The sequence below is a fragment of the Mercenaria mercenaria genome, unplaced genomic scaffold, assembly GCF_021730395.1.
Source record: "Mercenaria mercenaria strain notata unplaced genomic scaffold, MADL_Memer_1 contig_618, whole genome shotgun sequence".
NCBI classification, from domain to species: Eukaryota; Metazoa; Mollusca; class Bivalvia; order Venerida; family Veneridae; genus Mercenaria; species Mercenaria mercenaria.
Window position 1 is genome coordinate 39472 of NW_026463502.1, and position 20542 is coordinate 60013.

At 34.3% G+C, this 20542-nt stretch overlaps 1 protein-coding gene across 1 annotated transcript in view; it reads left to right on the forward strand.

The window, feature by feature from the left end:
- LOC123552061 (tyrosine-protein phosphatase 10D-like) overlaps positions 1–18451 on the forward strand; it is a 54864-nt gene extending 36413 nt beyond the window's left edge. Inside the window, exons 14-25 of the mRNA XM_053535973.1 lie at positions 2427–2444; positions 4729–4857; positions 5424–5566; positions 5811–5909; positions 6090–6159; positions 12552–12728; positions 14186–14311; positions 15405–15519; positions 16139–16215; positions 17028–17162; positions 17663–17690; positions 17975–18451. Of these exons, the coding sequence (XP_053391948.1) occupies positions 2427–2444; positions 4729–4857; positions 5424–5566; positions 5811–5909; positions 6090–6159; positions 12552–12728; positions 14186–14311; positions 15405–15519; positions 16139–16215; positions 17028–17162; positions 17663–17690; positions 17975–18173 (1316 nt within the window). The 3' untranslated portion in view covers positions 18174–18451. The remainder of the gene's footprint in view (positions 1–2426; positions 2445–4728; positions 4858–5423; positions 5567–5810; positions 5910–6089; positions 6160–12551; positions 12729–14185; positions 14312–15404; positions 15520–16138; positions 16216–17027; positions 17163–17662; positions 17691–17974) is intronic.
- Positions 18452–20542: the final 2091 nt, after the last annotated feature.

Here is a 20542-nt window from a genome sequence, read left to right on the forward strand (position 1 = left end):
TTGAGCTTCAGCATGTTCTGATGCATCCAAGAGACTGTGTCTTTAAGACATATTTCAATTCGGGATAGGGCTGCATGTTGGTAAAAACATATTTTTGCTTAAACGACAGGTATAGTTGCGAGTCGTCAGCATAAAAGTGATAAAAGTCATGAGCTTGCTATGTATTAAACATTTTGACAGAAAGTGCAACATGTTGTAAATTACAACGTACATGAAGAATTTTAATCAAACTTGGTAATACTATATAGATTTAAGCTAATATTCACAACATACACATTATTTTCTCAGTGTAACCATCACTTCGTCCATCTGTCACATATGGTAGATTCAGCCATATCTGTAACAGAACCAGATACTATTACATGAAACCTAATAAATAGACAAAAGACAATTGAACGCATATGGACGTCGTTTGATTTTTTGTCCTTCTGTATGTCTTTTTGTTTGTCTTCTGTCCTTGCACCATACAGAAAAGATAGGTTTTGAATTAACTTTTAAAGAGCAAGTGATTTTTCATACTATCAGGTTAATCTAGGGAATTTGCAGTTACTTTAATTTAGTTCCAAAGCAAAAACAATATGTTCGTATTGAGTAAATGCCCCTAACATTTATTGCTTGGCAATAGTCTTGTTTAAAGTATTGCTTTTTTTTTCGAAATAACAGAAAAATATGAGAAAACGTTTCTCTCAGGTTAAATAGATGTCAAAACATGATGTAATAGTTATCCTTGATTCCAGGGTTGTTATATACAAGAGAATATGCCGTATACGAACCAGCAAATCAACATGGGAATTCAGGTGCTTTGCCTTCGCAAACGAACACTACATTTATTGTGCTTTATGTGACATAAAGTGTTGTATAATAGTAGTACTACCTGCATACAGCTTGGATCATTAGTGACATATCAGTACACATTTTGTGATATTCTTGCGATGCGGCTTTATTACTTCTAAGACATAAACAGGAATAAAATAAATGTAAGGAATGACCAATTTTCGATACAGATTGCTATATAAAATATTTATCTCGCTATCATAAATCTAAATTGCACGGCACCTCTATCGGTCAGATTTACGTGTCATCACTGCTGTTGCTTTAACTTTCCAACTGTCACTGCTAGTTGATTAAGATTCTACTACACAATTAAAACGTAAGGTTTGGTAAACTTAAAGTAATCTGTATAATGCACGGTATATGTTGTTCATGCACGTAAAATCATAATAAAACAATCGAAAGAAGAAATTTAAAATTAACCTAAAATATGAATGTAACCGAATTTTGCTGTATTACTTCTGTTGGTTAAAGATCAAATGTTGCATAATTTGAACATTTTGGCAAAGCACATATTCTGCGTAGTGAAACCCGTGTATTTTTGCTTTTGAAGTAAAACAAATGAATAAAACTATTATACAAAATTTTTAAATAGATATTTAATTGAAATTCGAAACGCTGAAAGGATAGTAAACAAAACAAACACTGCTTTATGTTTAAAACAATAATTATTGTATGTATCACAGAACCGTATTTCTCCGAAGTATGTTGTGCATTAAATTGTAAGTTTAGTTTTGTTAGTTTGAATTTAGTTTGGTGTGGATGTTGATGGTACCGGAGATACAGTAAACACTGAGAAGAGTAGTATTTTTTATAAACAAATGTGACACAGAAGGGTGGAAGGCAGTACTTATCCAGAATGTTTTGTATCGGTTCGCGTAAGCGGCGATTACAATATAAATGGATTATTTTACCCAGGAATCAAATCAACAAGTTATCAAAACATCAATAAACTTAAAAAGTAAAAGTAGTAGAGAAGAACAATGACTTTAAAACAGATTATGTAACTGGTAATAAAAATCAGATTTCGAAATCTATCCATGATCATGCTTTTCATTGATAATGAAATAACAGCTAGGGAATAAGCAATCATACATTTATATGTCAATGCTAAAAACTAATTTTTATTTGGGTTGCTTCCTTCCTTTGAATGCATTGGCCGTGACTCTGTTCCTGTTTTTTTTTTTTTCTATTTTTCTTTTTGTTTCTTCCAGCCGCAGAGTTAAGCGGGTATTTAATATATATACCCGTTTGTCTGAAATTTATGTTTCAAGGACATTATCGAGATTGGAACACACTATCATATGTGAATCTAACCTAACCGTTTTAATGATATCTTTCTGGAACCTGGTACATAATTGTTAGCACATAGCATATGTGGCAAACTCTAGAGGACGCGTTTGTTTAATTGTGGAGGTTCTAGTGTAAGATCTTGAAGAGGAGACAATTGCGCATAAACGTTACCTCATGTGACAGGTGTGATATACGTTAACGTTCGTGAAGTTTGTTATCAATTTGGAAATATCATCATAATATTTGTCTTATTTAGTGTTCACTGGCACATAAGGACACTTTTAATTATATCTGTTTTACAGCTCCGCAGGTACCGTATGGTAAAAACATTGAGCGAGATAGGAACAACATCATGTAAAATAATTGGGAAAAATAAATGGACCAAAACCTGGAAAGCGAACTTCACGTAATTTTTGATGGCTGACCCCTTGCAACGTCAAAGGAATTTACAGTAACGGTTTTTTGTATTTGTACCTCTTGGAGGCCTGCATGTATAAGGACTTTGAAGACTTTAAATCACTTATCCTTCACTAAAGGTTTGACACCTCGCTTGATTTGTATGATTCCTTAATGTAAAGAAGTCATCCTGTCTTACGGAGGGCGGTAGTTCTATCATTATGAAATATTTCACGTAGGACACCAGGGGTCTTCCACCGCCACAAAAGCTAGAAAATCGTCATATGACATTTAAATGTTGAGTTCTGCTCAACCAAGGGTAAGATAGCGTGGACGGTAGCTTGCATTTCAACTACCGTCCATAAAAAGACTCAATCAAACTGAGCCTGTAACATTTTCGTTTATGTCGTGTTTGGCGAGCTGTGGTTGTTCACTTTTTTTTTATTTTGTTGCTGATGATGTTAAACCCACCAACTAGACAGAAATAAAAGATATATAAATATAACTGCGGTTGTAAATTGATAGGCTGTGTATTAGGTGGTCCATTAATTTGTAGTCAGTTGTCAGTTTTCCACCCGCTGGAAGTTCAAATTGATAACATTTCGCATGGTTTTGCATCTGTTTCTTTTTATCTTCTGTGTGTTAGCCATCGTTTAAGCTTCCGTGCATGTTTTTCATATCCATCTTTTAACTTTTTAAGATAAGTGTTTTTAATCCTCGTATTTAAGAGCTCGACTGACATAAGTAACTTTAACCCCCTAAATTCGAATTCGTTTCATTTGCACAAATTTTCAAATATAATGCCACAAAACGAATGAAATTTTATGAGATATCTGTCCACAACCCGTTTTGAGAAAAAATTACTTTTGAAAAATTTGAATAATGTCTTGTTAATACAGATTTTTAATTTTCGTTTTAGAAGCCCTGTTAATTCATTGATCACTTAAATACAAAGTTGATAGGTTTTAAATGCTTATTTATTTTTTTTCGCATTTAAAAAAAGGTAAAACAGAAATCACCGCCTATAGAAACAGCCTTACTTTTAACATTGTTGCTGTATTTCTCTTCTAAAGCATGGCTAATGAAAACGGGAAAAGGGGTGGGTGTAATTCTACAAAAGATTTAAAGATATAGTTTAAGCACCCTTTTTTTCTTAGCATGAAATTATACATACATGAAATATAAACAAAGTATATATTATACCAGAATCATATTGTACAAAGTTCAGGTACCAGGTGTCCCCCCTCCCTACCCCTCCTCTCATGAAATTGTTTATGCAAATTGTACTTTTATAGTTCAGAGTTAGTTTTACTTTTTTGCACCTTTGTATCATCATCTCCACAATTTGGAGAAGTGCACAACAGTCATTTGGTTATAATTAACATTTTTGTTGCTATTTTTATCCAGATTTCCTTTTTTCCTCAATCTCATAAGAATACACAGTTGCGATAAAGTTGAGTAATCTATTTTATCAAAACATTGTAGAACAGTATTGACCACCTTTTTTATTTTAACTTTGAATCTATTCATAGTGATCTTATATCTCCGATGATACAATGTACCCTTGGAGAACATTCAGTGTAAGTAATACTGCCAGTAAAACGGGAAACACTGTCTAAGAAACTAAAGAAGGCTTCTTAAGTTTACTTGAGAGATTTATTTGGTAAAACCCGTCAGTTTGTCAGTAAAATGAAACAGGTGTGTGTGCGTGCGTACGTGTGTGTGTGTGTTAGGGTACTTATAAGTTGATTATAATGATAATGAGCTACGTTACACTTCGTTTAGGCAAACTTAATGTCATTATAATGTCAATAAATGATCTATAACCTATACTTATTTTCTAATAGCAGCTGCGACATTAACTGCGAGCTTTTCAGGCATTGGCTTTCTGTGAAATAAATAAGTGCTATTGAATTGCATGTCTTTATAACGCCGTTCTAGAGTATTGACTGTCCTTGGATTCCACTTGCAGGACTGTATATGTTTTCTAAAATTAACTTACCATGATGGGTTAATCTGGGTCGGCACCTTTTTAGCAATAACATTTCTTTTTTCGATTGCTTAAAGTGGAATTATGACCTGTACTAAAAGCTTGTATGTTTACAAGAATCCCTCAGACGGTGTTGTATTTTCTTACAAAATATAAAGCGCTCTGGCATTTGAAGCAAACTCGCTTTAAAATGATATTTGGCCTTTCTATGTCTTAAGGATTTGACATAAGAAGTTACCTGGCAGAAGGTCTAGAAGAATATTGGAGCTACAATGTAACTGTGACAGCCGCTACAAATGTTGGCGCTAAAACATCTAACCGAGTACATTTCAGAACTCGTCCTACAGGTATTTGCTTTGTTTAAGCCAGACAATGTTGATAAAGCTTATTTTGTGACTGAACATATTTGTTTTTCAAAAAGTGAAAACCTGCTTATTTTAAAATTGTTCTGGCTGATGTATAGGACAAAGCGATGTTTTCTTTAGACGCTTAGATCTGTATCTGTTGAATTAGAATTAAGATGTTTTGTACGTGGCAAAATATATGTTTTGTTACTTTACATTGTCATTATTTGTGTTTCAGTGTGAACAAAAGTGACCAAAGCAAGCGTTCAGTGATTAATACTATTGAGAAAAAGGGTTAGATGTTAGATTGGTTTCTAACGAGTTTGCCCTGTACTTCATTAGCGCAATTTTACGAACGGGGAATAATTAAAAACAAAATCTTATGAGATGCAATATTAGAAGTCTTGCAAACATGTCTTTAAACAGTAATCTCCTAATACAAGTTGTATATTGCAATTAGGGGTTATGTTTCAAAGTCAGAGACCTTAATAGAATAACGACAAAATATTTTAAAACAATCGTACTAAAATGAAATAAACTAATTCTTTCGTTTGCCAAACCTGTTTTAGCACCAGGGAAAGTTTCCGACTTACAGATAACAGAAGCACCAGGAGACATATATACATGGATGCAGATTTCCTGGAGAGCACCTGCAATTCTATTTTGGAATAGTATTATTAAAGAATACAGTTTAGATATCAGTACATCCGATGTATGTAGCTTTATGTTGAAATTTTTATTATTATTTTTATTATTCCATCTGTCGTTTAAAATATACCTGTCTTAATTACCAAACTTAGGTGATTAGTGTGTAGCGCATGCACAATAAATTTCTCTAGACACAAATGATTGAGTTCCATTATTACTGTTATAAAGAATTTTAACATCATTAAAAATGCAGTTTTCCTTTTAGTATGTATGTTAATCTTAAGAAAACGAATAAAATATGTTTTCAGAGGAATGCAACGGCACAAAGTTTGTCACATGAAAATAATGAACATCATGACTATACGGTAGTTGTGAACGTAGTACCTGAAGAAACATACACATTTAAGGTTAGTTTATTTCATGGACGTATTCACATTTTATACTGTATTGTCTTAAATCTGATATCAAGAAAATAAAAGCAGTTTTGACCTCAACTTTATATCGTAAATATCGTTCTCAGTAATTAATTCCTAGCACAATGATGATTTGAACATTTTAATGAATAAATGTGTGTAAGGTTTTTGCAGGTGTATGCTACAAACAGTCTAGATATGAAGGGTGAAGTTTCCACTGTCGTGAAACAAGCCCCAGCTGGAGGTTTGTTATAGATTTACCAAATTTTAAGTTAGGATTTGTGTATGTTTTTACATTTAACCTTGACAGTGTTTGTTTTCTTTCAAAAAACATTTTCATATAAATTAATATGTTCTTTACTCTCACACGGAAGCCAGGGTAAGGTACGCGATGGGGTTTTTACGTTCTATTTGTTAGTTAATAAAAATATTTAGAAATTTAATTTGATCATATCACAGTCATTCATTAAATATTATTAAATATGTTAAAATTTGTTACATTAGCTTACAAAGTTTGGAAGCATCATATCTTTTTTTAGTGAAACAGTAGGTGACATACGCCAAGGATAATGTGGAATAATGTTGTTCCATATTATCATTTGATTAAGTTAATCTACACATGAATTATCTTACGAAAAATTCGTCTTTATTCTGCCCATAATGTAAATTACAAAACCTCAAAGACCTTTGCTCATTTACTTTTTTGAGTCGGCTAAACGCTTTCAAGCGTTTGACGAGTCCTTGCTATCGCCCGATTTCTCATTCTTATTAAATGGCCTCACAACACAGCGAAGTGATGTAGTTCCATTAGATTGTCTCTAATTTCAAAGAGTTCATTGATCGAATGAAGTTCAGTTATGACAATCCTATTTGCTATGACCAATATACGATGTAATATGTCAAATTTATGACCTGTAATTGTGCAGTACTCGAATAAAGCCACGTATTTTCTTCCGCGGTAACTCATTAAGCATAAACACGCATAACGATTCTGCGGGATTTGGTAATACATTTGCGCATATGATTATGGTGACGAATTTTATGCCCTTTTGTCACAAAATAGCAAATATGATGTTCACAAATTCAAATAAAAACTGCATATTAACTTATTAGCCAAATTATCCATTTGTTACCCTGTCCGTTTCAAAAAATAATCTTTAAAATCATTGCGCAAATAACAAATTTATTGCGCTGTGCATTTTATGAATTGCGCAGGCTTACCAAGCCTGTGTAACATCCAGCGAAAGACAAAATATAGTTCCAGAACATACTGCTAGTATTTTATTGAGTCTGGTACCTCTGAAAGCATTGGAATGTCTCTTATCAAAGAGTTTACCACATCGATGAAATTAAATTATGACAGCTTCATTTTAAATGACCCGAATAAGATATGTGCAGTACGTTAATTCTTCCGCGAGACTTCGCGGATGAATCCTAACTACATTCTGGACACTTGTCGGCGAACACGCGTGACCTGTTTATAATAACGCTTCTACGAATTTGCGTGGGTTGAATTTTGCAGTCAGTAAGCGGATAAATTATCGGAAGAAGAAGCTCTTACTGGTTTGTTTAATTACTACTGATATTAAAAATGATTTTAGTTCTTATTTTTCGAGAAATAAACAAATCGGCGAAACATTAAATTGTATTTTCTTGTAGTTTTTGAAATCGAAAGTAGATCGTCTATGTTTGGCTGCTTTAACGAAACCAAACAACTTTTTTATGAAAAGATTTAAATAAGAGGTAATTTAACCGTAAACTTCAGATACTGCCAATTGCTGCTAAATGTCTTCGTATCATCACAATTTGTAAAACATATTGTTGAAACTGGAGATTTAGAAAAGTGTAATCGTATCCGGATATAATATTTTGGGTAAATATCGAGCTGTGTTATGAAATTTTAACATTCAAGTAACAGACCTGATAGATATTATTGTTACAGAAATGATTCTAGAATTTATTTTTATAACACCTACATAGAATCTATATCAGACTCATATTCTAGTCCTGAGGCATGATCTGAAAGTAAAAAGATCAAGTGACAGTCATTCAAACTTTGGATATTGTAATACTAAAAAGAATCTAGGTAATATTTAGAAATTGAAACATAAAATTTTCAGTTAGAAATCGCACCAAAGGCTGTATCAAGGGTCTACATATTCAAAACTTTCTTGTGGTGATACCCCAAACCCTACTTGCAGGAGGGGAGATCCTCCCACACCCTTCCCCCATATTGCCACTTTACAGTTTGATACATTTGCCCTTTTACCACCTGCCACAATGCCCATTTCAAAATCTGACTGCAATTTAAAGCGGGAAGAAACACCCCTCCCCACACCCACGCTGGTACCGACCACGTAAAACGGCTCAAACATTTTTCAGCCCAGTCTGGGCCTGTCTGTCTACATGAATCAAAATGGATAATTGAAAGTCCATGGACTTCGGGATTACAGACATGATTTTGAAGGGGTTAACAGGTCTGAAATAGAATAAATGATGGTTTTAACTAAAAAAGAACTGCATTTATTAATATCGGTTACAGTATATATTGGCACTCAGCAACATTTACATACATGTATCTCTAAACGCAAAAGTAAGTATACTTTAAATTGACCTCACTTATAATATGATTGAACAATACCTAATATATGACACGGTTATCGCCAGGCCCATTATCTGTAAAATATCTGAATAGTTCTTCCGTCCATCCGTTACAAATTGTATGTGGCAATCCGCGCTGTAAAATTTTAATATATAAATTGTCATATTCAAATTTTATCATGTGCCAATATATACCAGCCGATAATTGCCTCTTTTGGCAACGCCGGACCCAAATGTTTACCGGAAAAATATATATAGTCATGGGCAGTATCTTATAGTTAGCTGTCAAATTTTATTTCTGCGAACCACTCTTCAATTTTAGAGAAATATAATGGGTTTAAATACTTGTATAATGTCAATCAAAGTTTTACTAGGCATCGACTGAATGTTCATTTCATTTATTGTAACAAAATCTCTGTTTAGTTGGAGGAAAAAAACTAAAAACAAACTGAAACTGGTAGACTATACTACCAGTACATCAATCATTAGCCGACTCTCAGGCCCTTCAGGCCTTTGATTTACAATACTAACATTGTGATCAAGATACAAATACAAAATGATATTGTCATTGTTACCGCATTATGTAATGTCCAGTTGATTTTGAAAAGGTATATTTTCAAGTAAAATAATTTAAATGTTGTGTAGCTTCTTCGAAGATTTTGAATATTTTTGACATTGTCAGTAAAAGCAAAATTATTAAAACGCAATTTCGATGTCTTTAACTGATTAACATACTACACTTTATAAAATAGTGTCGTTAGCATTTTGGTAAAAGTCTTTGAAATTTAGGGAAAGGTTATAGTATATAAAGTAACATGTAAGCTATAATAAACACAAGCATAGTGTGTACGGTTCAATTGTTTTCCTATACCCTTTTAAATAATAGAGGTTGACGTTACATAGAACGCAATTACGGTGTATGATCAGATCTATATTTTGCGGATGAACACTCGCTTTTTATCTCACTTTTACGTCCAAGCACCTCACTTTCACTATATCATGTTTTTGATAAACAATGTAAGACCTCAGTTATCATCCGTTTATGCTTACATTAACCTTTATTTTATAATTTAAATAATCTTAGGAACATCTTGATGTTGTTTAAATGTAACAGGCACAAAATGTTTTAAAGTTCCGTATTAAATATGGCAAATAAAACGTTTTTCTTCTCCTGTTATCTCGGACGAGGATGGTTTGTGTGATAAAATGTTTTGTTTATACGTGATTCCCTGTAGTTTGAATTTCTTCTGCTGTTGAATTAAATGATATTTAGTATCAGCTTACTGTCTACGTAAATGAACATTGGGAAACACTGTTACAAATTGCAAAATTTATCATTTTTAAAGTTGAGTTAAGACACGTGCATTTCCTGGCTAGTGGCACCTACATTGTAATTGCCATGGTGTAACAAAAGATAATGTAAGGCTCAATGCCTCAATAGGATTCTACTTTTTAGGTCCGCTTATTTCCTGAAACTAGTTTGATACCACATATCACATATGGTACATCAGAAGGAACGTATATGGTGATGCGTGTGTTACATGAAACTTTTCAAGATATTAGTGTTCATCCTTAAATTGTAGGTGCCTGATAATAAGGAAATACTGTCTTTACTACACTATAAACAGAAACAAACTTACCGTTTTTCCTTTGTAACATATCTAAAGGTGTACATATAATTGCAGAAAAGGCGTGAAAATCAACACGAACGTTACAGAAATGTTATAATACACTGGTGTTTTCCACATGTGCATAGCGGTACTCCCATTGTCAGGCTTAATTCTCGGAAGTTGCGGACTATATACATATTTTCTTTATACAAGTTTACTCCTGGTTGTTCCATATGTTCCGTAATAGTAATTGTTAAATCAAATTACGTGTTTGAAGTGATAGGTTTGGATGATCTTATTTGCTGTTTCATTATTATTATCATTATTATTATATTATTATACCACATTTATATAGCACTCTTTTCATGCACATGTACACGTTCAAAAGTGCTTCACAGAAAAATTGCAAAAATACTAACAAATACGCATACAAAAATAATGCATTCCACAGTAACAAAATTCATAAATGTAAAACGTATAGATTATTATAATAAACAAGATAAACATACACACATATTTAAAAATATTTAAGTACCCTAGGATAAAATACTGTTCTACGCAGTTTTATGAAGAAGAAGAAAAAGCATCAATGTATCGGTCAGTTAACAAAATATTGTACAAAAAAGTGGGTTTTTAGCAGGCTTTTGAAAGCAGCTAGCGTGTCAGCTTCCCTGATCTTTACGGGAAGGGAGTTCCAAAGCTTTGGAGCAGTGCACGAAAAGCTGCGATTGCCATACATCATGGTTTTAGTTTTTGGCATAACCAGTGACAGTCTGTCTTGGCATCTTAGGTTTCTGACCGGTTTATACACTTCTATCATATCCCTAATATAGGCAGGGGACTGATTGTGTAAAGCCTTAAAGGTGCGGGTCAGAACCTTGTACTGCACCCTGTATTTTACTGGCAACCAATGGAGCTCCTTCAGAACCGGTGTTATATGATTGCGACGGGGCGTCTTGGTGATGACGCGAACTGCCGTGTTCTGGACATGTTGCAACTTGTTAAGTGTGCTGTTTGAAATAAGACATAACAAGACATTACAGTAGTCTAACCGTGAAGTAACCAGGCTGTTGATAAGGGTCTTTGTGGCATCACTGGTAAGATATCGTCTGATGTGACCTATTCTGCAAAGTTGTGCATATCTAGCCCGGCACACAGAGTTGGCTTATTGTTCCATATCCATATTGTTGTCAAGTACTGCACCAAGATTTCTAACACATATTTGCCACAGCCTCTATCGGCTTAAAGGATATGTATAATTGAGAGTCATAGGCGTAGAAATGGTGAAGAAGTCCATGCCGTCTGCATATGGCACCACGGGTTTAGTGTACATGATATAGTTCTTTGGACCAAGCAATGATCCCTGGGGCACACTGTATTTCATCAACATAGGCGTCGACACCTCACCGTCAACGCACACAGTTTGATAGCGGTCACTAAGATATGATGACATCCATACAAGTGCTTTGTCTGTGACTCCAAAATGATATTCGAGTCGGTGTAACAGTGTTTTGTGGTCACTCGTGTCGAAAGCTGCAGACAGATCGAGTAGCACGAGGACTGTTACAGAATTTTGGTCGAGAGATGTGAGGATGTCATTCTGTACCTTTATCAAAGCCGACTCAGTTGAATGAAGCTTTCTGTAAGCAGACTGCAGTCCCTCATGTAGCATATTTTCGCTCAAGTGCCGCTCAAGACGCGCATCTACTACCTTTTCTGAGATTTTTGAAATGAAAGGGAGGTTAGACACAGGCCTGTAGTTTTTGAGAATGTTTGGTTCAAGACCTGGTTTCTTAAGCAGTGGTCTTATCCTAGCACTTTTAAACTCTTTTGGTACATAACCTAATTCCATTGATGTATTTATGATGTTTGTTATCAACGGCAAGAGCTCATCGAGACATTTCTTCAAAAACCATGTTGGTGTTCATGAATATGCTTTGTTTTCATCAGAATAAATGTTGTGCTTATCCGAAAAAGTGAAGGTATCGTAAGTTTCAGCCGCAAAATATAGGTTTGGTCAGACACCATGACAACTGTTCAGGTAAATATGCACTGACAGTATTGACCACTATAGAGGAGTTTTCTTTAATGTCGTAAACAGTTTAGACTCATTAAAACATTTTGTCTCAAATGTACATGTGTATAAGGTCCTCATCAATTGTATTTAGATTTATTTAATAATATGAATTATGTTTTCATGTAAAGCTACATTCATAATTGAATGTCATGCAGTAACAGTTGATTGTTAAAAAGTAGCCAGTGTTTTAGTGGTAGTACACATTTATACTACGTTTACCTATACATGCCTTTGTATACAGTGCGTTCTAGTTTAAACCTTAAGCTTAGTAAAGTGTACTGCTAATACACATACAATGATATTTGGATCTATTATACCTTTAAAGAAACATTGTTCTTTATTTCTTAGTCCCAGTTAATATAGAAGACACGTTGCAAGTCGATATAATATCTTTGCATCAAATGAAAAATGTTGAAGATAGGCAGTTCACTGTTATATTAGTGCAAGATTTTTTCGAGGAGTCAACATACGGGCAAATACAAGCATCCGGGCTTATTGCATGTGCGAAGGACTGCAATTTCGAAGGTACGACATCCTTTGTCGGTTTTAACCGGTTGAAGGCACTGCACTTATATACAGTTTAAAAAAACCCGAATGCCTGGTTAAGCTATGTAACAAAGGCGTTGATTTCGATACTCAACAGGTTTTAAGTCTATGTATCAAACAGTAAGAAAATGTTTATAATATATAATTCCTCTTTTAGTTGCATAAAGGCATACATTGCATTCCAATTCAAAAGCGCTTTAAAGAAATTGTAAAAGTGTTGGATTAAAATAGTTTTAGCTGCACGTCTCCAGATTAATGTCATCTTTGTCGAAATTTTCAATACTTAGTAGTTGCAATAAATAGAATATTAAATATGATTTTGTGCTTTTTATCTACGAAAAAAATCGTTTGATTTATAAAGTGCTAGTCACGCTACTGAAATTTGATGCAAAATAAAAGGAATGAAGCTTTTTCATATTGTAATTCATGATACACGTTATGATATCTACTTAAACATAAAAAGTTTATCATTTTCGATATATTTTATCTGTTCCTAATGATTAAAATTGAAAGTTTCATATTCATCTGGAGGCTTGTCTCTTTAAATCATTATAAAATAATCAAAGCCTTGAAATGTCTGATGGTTGCGGGTTTTTTTTTTTTTGTAGATTTATTTTCTGTTTAAATGCCAGTCTATGAATATACATGAATGAGAAACAAATACAAATTTAATGTGCCTCATATCTAAGATGAACTCTGCCTGACCTAGCTTGTGATCTAACCATGGGCTGGAATACATTATCATTGATAGATCTTAATATATAATCGAAATGGTCAGTGTGAGTGGATACAGGCTGAATAAGAATGTTTGTTCATTGATAATTCACCAGAATTGTTCATGAATAGGACTATTTTTTGTAGCACATGAACATCCTTTGGATGTGATTCAGAATAAAATAAAGATGCAATATGATTGTCAGAAATACACTTGTAACTTTGGTAGCGGGATAAACCCGCAACCTGCCCGCCCGCTTAGCTCAGTAGGGAGAGCGTTGGTCTACGGATCGCGGGGTCCCGAGTTCGATCCCCGAGCGGGGCGTATGTTCTCCGTGACGATTTGATAAAAGTCATTGTGTCTGAAATCATTCGTCCTCCACCTTTGATAATTCATGTGGAGAAGTTGGCTGTTAATTGCGGAGAACAGGTTTGTACTGGTACAGAATCCAGGAACACTGGTTAGGTTAACTGCCCGCCGTTACATGACTGAAATACTGTTAAAAACGGCGTTAAACCCAAAACAAACAAATAAACCCGCAACCAAAAACTATAATGAAATTATTGTTTATCGTATATTCTTACTGCAACAAAGAAAAGAAAAATTCTGATTTGGTAACAGTAGGTTTTAAAAAAAAAAACAGTTCAGTCCTGAACAGGCAGTTGCTTGAAAAGAGGATTGGTATTTGAAGCAGTTAACATGCATGCAATTCTGTTAATAGGCATTAAGACACTTGCAGACTTCAACACAATGGATAATTGGCAAGATGCATCACGAAGGGGTTTCACGTTATATCGTGTAACCAATCCAGCATGGATGGATAAGATGCAAACACAATGTACATGTGGTAAGCAAATTTAAAGCAATCTTATCTGTCTGTGCTTGTGTGGTTTAGATCGTTTGCTTCGAATCTCACTCGTAGATTGTTTGAATCCCCTGAATGGATAGAATAGACTATTGCATGACAAATTTTCCAGGTAGTAGTTACACGCGGAGGGACATACTGAGTATTCTGAAAGGAAATCTGGAGAGTCGCAACAGACACACATTTTATGTGTAAAAGTTCCCATGTAGACCCACTTTAATTTTTTTCAATAATATCTTGGTATTTGTGCTAATTACTTCAGAACTAATAAGTTCCCAATCGTGGTTTATCGTAGAATAACCCGTGATTTGAGTTCTTATGCGTAAGAATATATTACGAAGGCCGTAGACCTTAGTGTTATATTGTTTCGCATAAGAACGAAAAATTCTGGTTACTCTACGATAATCTCACTTGGAAACCTATTATTTCGAGTGGTTTATTGCTGAATAACCTGAGATAGATTTTGCTCTACATTTTGTTATTTGCTGGTCGTGTTAGAATGTTAAATATGTATTTGGTTTTAGCTTGATTTCACGTACTGTACTAGCTGTACTATATTTCATATATTTGAAAGTACCCGTATGTTTTATCAATAAATTGCAAGACAAGCTGCAAGACACAATCCAACTTCAGTATATGAATATTAATACATAGTGTATGGGGACTATACTCTTGGGACAGATGCTTTCTAAAGATGATCGCAAATTACAAAAATCAAACGACAGACAAAGCCGATGCTCGTTGCATAAATTACAATACAGTTTCGGTAATAGAACATTCGGCCTAAATATAAGCAAAGTGAATTGATTGAATACAAAGTAACGACAAGTGTGATCAAAGTTGGAAACAGAAATCTATAAGAAGATCTTTTCGAAGCATGCATAACATGCTACCAAGTTAAATAACAAAATCTAACATAAATCGTGGCAATAGAAACAAGAAATGCCGAAATTAACTTGAATTGTATGCAACATACTGCCATATCATCCGTATATCAAAGATGCATTTAAGTATGCGGTTTGAAGAAATAAAGTAACTATCAGTTGATTTAAGATACTTAAATGATCTCTTTCAGGTAGAAGTAAACGGGCTGTAACAAATGTTGAATATACTGTTGGTAGCGATGAATGTTCCGACACTCCTCAAAAGCAGTATTGTAATGGACCACTTAAATCTGGAACAAGTTACAAGTAAAGTTTGTTTCTCCGGATAGGATAAGATAAGATATGCTATCGTTTAGTAATTTAAATCACGTTGATAAACTTATTAATATGCGCATGCGCCATCCTTCCGTTGACATATAATTATCTTGATAAAAGGTTGTTTCGATGACTGGAAATTGTTATTTTTATATGTTCCGATGCGCAATACAAACCAATTTAACACACTTTGTTAACTTTATAATTGATAGGGTAATTAAGAAATAATAAGTTCCCAAACGTGGTTTATCGTAGAATAATCAGTGTTTTGAGTTCTAATGTTTAAGAATATATCACGAATGCCGCAGGCCATCAGTGTGATATATTGTTTTACATAAGAACGAAAAACCCGGGTAATTCTACGATAAATCACACTTGGGAACTTATTATATCGATTGTAACACGACCTACTAGTTTCAACAGTGTTAGAGAAAATGGTAACTACTTTTTACGACCGTGCTAGGCACCTGGATCGGATGAAGTCATTGCACGCGAGTGCTTTATTGCAGAATAACCAGAGATAGATTTTGCACTACATGTATGTAGGTAATTTGCTGGTCGTTTTAGAATCTAAAATATCCAACTAATTCTACACATCGTTTTATCACAGACTTGTTGCTGTATCATGCACTAACGGTGGATGTCTTTTGAGTCAGGTGTATGGACCTTTTGTAACAGCCGCTAAAGGTATTTTCATATTTAATGAAGACAGTTATAATATACAAACACAGCGATTCATTTCTATGGACGTTTTTACAATACCATAGTAATAAAGTGTTTAATGGTATTCTTTAAAGAGAACAGACGCCAGATTTCGGCTTAAGTGATCTTTCTTTTAAATTGAAGTAAGAACATATTATGAACATACGAACATAAGATTGTGTTTCTTAACTATCTAATTCAAGAGGAAAACAGCATGTACCTGTCGGGAAATAAACCCGGGTTGATTGAGAATAAAAGCTTTCTCACCATTTAGACCATAACACCAAGGAGGAATTCGTACTTAGCGGCCGTTTATAAAAAGCTTGAGACAGTGTACCTTCGGTACCCCGTGACAAACGCCTTTTCAATAATAATGAAAAATAAGTAAAATCATCTAATTATCGTGTGTCTACAACAAATAATCTGTGATTAGCTTCTAAAACTGTAGCAATAATTTCTTGTTATCTTAAAATTTGCTTTTTTCTTTTTATTGTCGTGCGATCTTTTAGAGAATAATTCTGGGCTGGCCCCATGTTTACAAAACATTTTTCTTTCTCAGCTGAGTTTGAGCTTGAAATTTTGATATCAATTTTACTAAAACTGCAATGTTAAATTCCAACTGAGACTGACCATCAATATGGAAAAGTCACTTGGAAGTAGTCATTAACTTCAAACTTAGTTTTAAACATAGTATTTAGATATAAATAGCAAATAAAGTTTCATTATCAAACTCAGCTGAGACTGAAAATGTTTTGTGAACACGGGGCCTGATTTCATGCCTTTCCAAATAATTGCAGAACAATCTGACGATGGATGTAACTGTTCGACGGAGTCCATCATTATTGGCGTTGTACTTGGATTTACAAATCTTCTTCTACTCGTTTATGCGGGTTATACAACGTTAATAATCAGACGAAACAGAGTCGATAAAGGTATAGTATTTTCAGATAGTAAAGTATATGACTGTTTAGATGATTCGGTTACATGTATACGAAAAGACTCCAAGCATAAAAATGAATACATGAAGACAATGTGTAATGTACGCTATTTATGAATTTCTTTTATCACTCGCCGATTCATTTCTAGTAGTACTGGTCAAAAAGAAAAAAAAAACAATTGAAGAAATTGTCTTAACCACATGTACTTTGTATTTAGACAGGTCAAGTGAGCCTTTCTGACCCTATACAAATATCTTGCCAATGACAAAACAACTTTATTTAGTGTCTAACATTATACCATCAAATGGGAGTAACTAATAGTGTCAGAACAAAAAGTGCGTTGAAATATGTATTCCGTGACACTTCATGAAAGCTGTTTTGTTTTTAAATACAACAGCTTCTGTCGTTTATAATATGTGATTTGAGATATTAAACGTCAAAGCTAAAGAGCATAATTAAAAATAATATATATAAACAATTAATTTATATTTCAGATGGACTAAAAATGAGCACATCAAATAAGTAAGTATTTCAGAGTCAACATTATGCTTATACTTCCTATATGATTACGGATTTGGGAAGTTTTGAAAGTTTAGTCACATATCAGTGTTAACATACATAGTAATATTAGTGCTTTAGGTAAATAATTACACATACAAATAAGTGAATGCATTACAGTATAAAAGATAAAATACTGTTGTCAGAGATAGAGCGAAGCCAAGATCGTACACTTTAAGATTTTAGAAAATTCATTTTACATAGCTTTACTTTGTAAATTAGAGCACTAATATATGTGTATAATTCAGATGTGATCATAAAAGCCAAACATACGTAAATGAATCGTTCATGGTAGGAGTCGCAGGTGTCGGGGGAAGTGAAGACTTGGAAACATTTAGTAACGTTGCGCCTGGTAGAGAATCTGAGACTGAATATTCCAGACTTGACGATAATACAAGGGAGGACAGAACAACTTATGATATTATTCAGACCAGTCGTCAATATTAGTATAAACTGAAGCAGACAGAGAGATGTTTATAAAAATACTACAAGTGTTCTACATTTTTGTTTCCTTGTTATCTTTTAGAAATATTTGGGACAATAATATTGCCATGATGCACATTTAGCTGCTGTCCATAACAAATACGCTCAGTTTTATTCCTACATCTATAAAATGGATGCACCATTGTTAACTGTACTTTGTTAACTAAGAACTGCTTTAATCCAATACGAATCTAGACTTCAGTAATCTATACCATATTTCAGTTTAATATACTTATGAGGTGTATTGTATCATCGACCTCGACAATTTTGTGCAAATAATGCATTTTACCTGTAGTCATGAAGAATGCAGGCATATTTACTATAGTAGGAATTTAAATAACAAAAACACTGCAATGTCATTGATCCATTCATATATAAACGAAATCTTAACTCGACTTGTATACAGTGCGCGCACAATTCAAACTTATTTTTTTTTAACTTATTATAATTACAAATTTTAACTGGACCTAAAAAGCCTGCATTTGGAAATTTGCCCAAAACAGTCAATAAAATCAAAGTCAATTTAACCTCGTTGATGTCGTGTACAACGTTAAGCAAAAGGGTATGTACATACGACAGGGTAACTAAATTTTATGTATATAATAATTTTTAATATAGTGCGGGTTAACATTGTAACCGCTTGTAACTGCTTGCTATGTAGAACGTTAGATATATTATGCCTCGGATACATTCGACTTGCGTTTCTTTCTGGGATGTCACCCTTCCAGTCACACAATAGGCCTTATCCCGACTTGTCTGCGGACTGGTAGCATGACGTTTAGGGGTTTGTCGCGCATTAACCCAAGACTACATGTTACTTTCAAGCAAAGTTGGACTGGTCGTGCCACTGGTCTCGATTGGCCGTGCGAATTATATGGCATAGTTGAGCGCGTCTTGGACAGCAGGAAGGTCCCATTATAAAACATTCAAAACTTGACAATAGCGCTTTTAAAGGCTTACCTCAGGCCAACTACCACAAGCTACAATCAATTTAGTCACAGGCAGTGTTTTGGAATATGAAAACCTCCCCAAATACAAAACCACGAACGTCCATGGTTTGTGGCAAGAGTTTTATGCATTTTCTTGCTGCGACATCCAGTCGTAGCTGGTCATTAGTTGTCTTATATCAAACAGTGACTGGAACTGTAGTGATAATATATGTTCAGACTGTCCCCGAAAAAACAATCGCATTGTAAATATTTGTCTCTGCACCTGCCGTATGTACTCATATGTGTTAATTTATAAATGATGTTATTTCAATGTATATGTACCATTGGATCTGTTTATAAATAAGAGTATATGTCTTTCTGTCTGTCAATAAGTGTTCCTGATAACCGATTAATTGTAGTAATAGCATTGTTTTTGTCCTGCCGTCCGTCCGTTCGTCATTTAATTTCCGATCAATAACTTGAGAAAAATTCCACGTAGAACCTTCAACTTCAAAGAGTGACAGGGCTTATGAAGTAGATGACCCCTATTGTTTTTTGGTCATTCCATTAAAGGTCAAAGTCACAGGGGTCTGAACATGGAAACCGCTTCCGATCAATAACATGAGAACCACATGACCCAGAATGTTTAAACTTCAAAGCGTGATTTGACATACAGACTAGATGACCCATATATATTTTGGGATCACTTCACTAAAGGTCAAGGTCACAGGGCCTGAACATGAAAAACCGTTTCCGATCAATAACTTGACAACCATTTGACCTGGAATGTTGAAATTTCATAGGCTACTGGACATGCAGACTTGATGACTCCTATTGAACATTGGGTCACTCGATTAAAAGTCCAGGTCACAGGGGCCAGAACATGAAAAACAATAAGTTGAGAACTACTTGACCAAGAAAGCTGAAACGTAATAGAATGATTGGACATACAGAGTAGATGACCTCTTTTAATTTTGAGATCACTACAGCTAGAACCATTTGACGCAGAATATTGAAACTTCATGGGATAATTGGTCATGCCGAGCAGATGATTCCTATTTCATTCCACTAAGCCAACCGTCAGTGTCTCTTTGGTTTTCCCTCTTGTCCGCTATTGACTTCTTGCCTATTATTTCTGTGCTTTGGGGAGACGCGCGCTTCTCTACGAAAGCATCTTCTAGTTTGATGTAATACATTATAATTGTTTGACTGGCATTCGATCACATTAGAATTATATAAACAATACCCAGTCAGATGAAATATAAATGTCGCTTAGTTAAGCAGTTACGTGCGCCGACGTGGTAACCTAAAAATAAGGGCATGATTGAAAAGGCAATTTGATCGCAAATCAAAATATATACATGAAACAGCTTGTATCTTGTGGAGATTTTTTTCACTTGATTG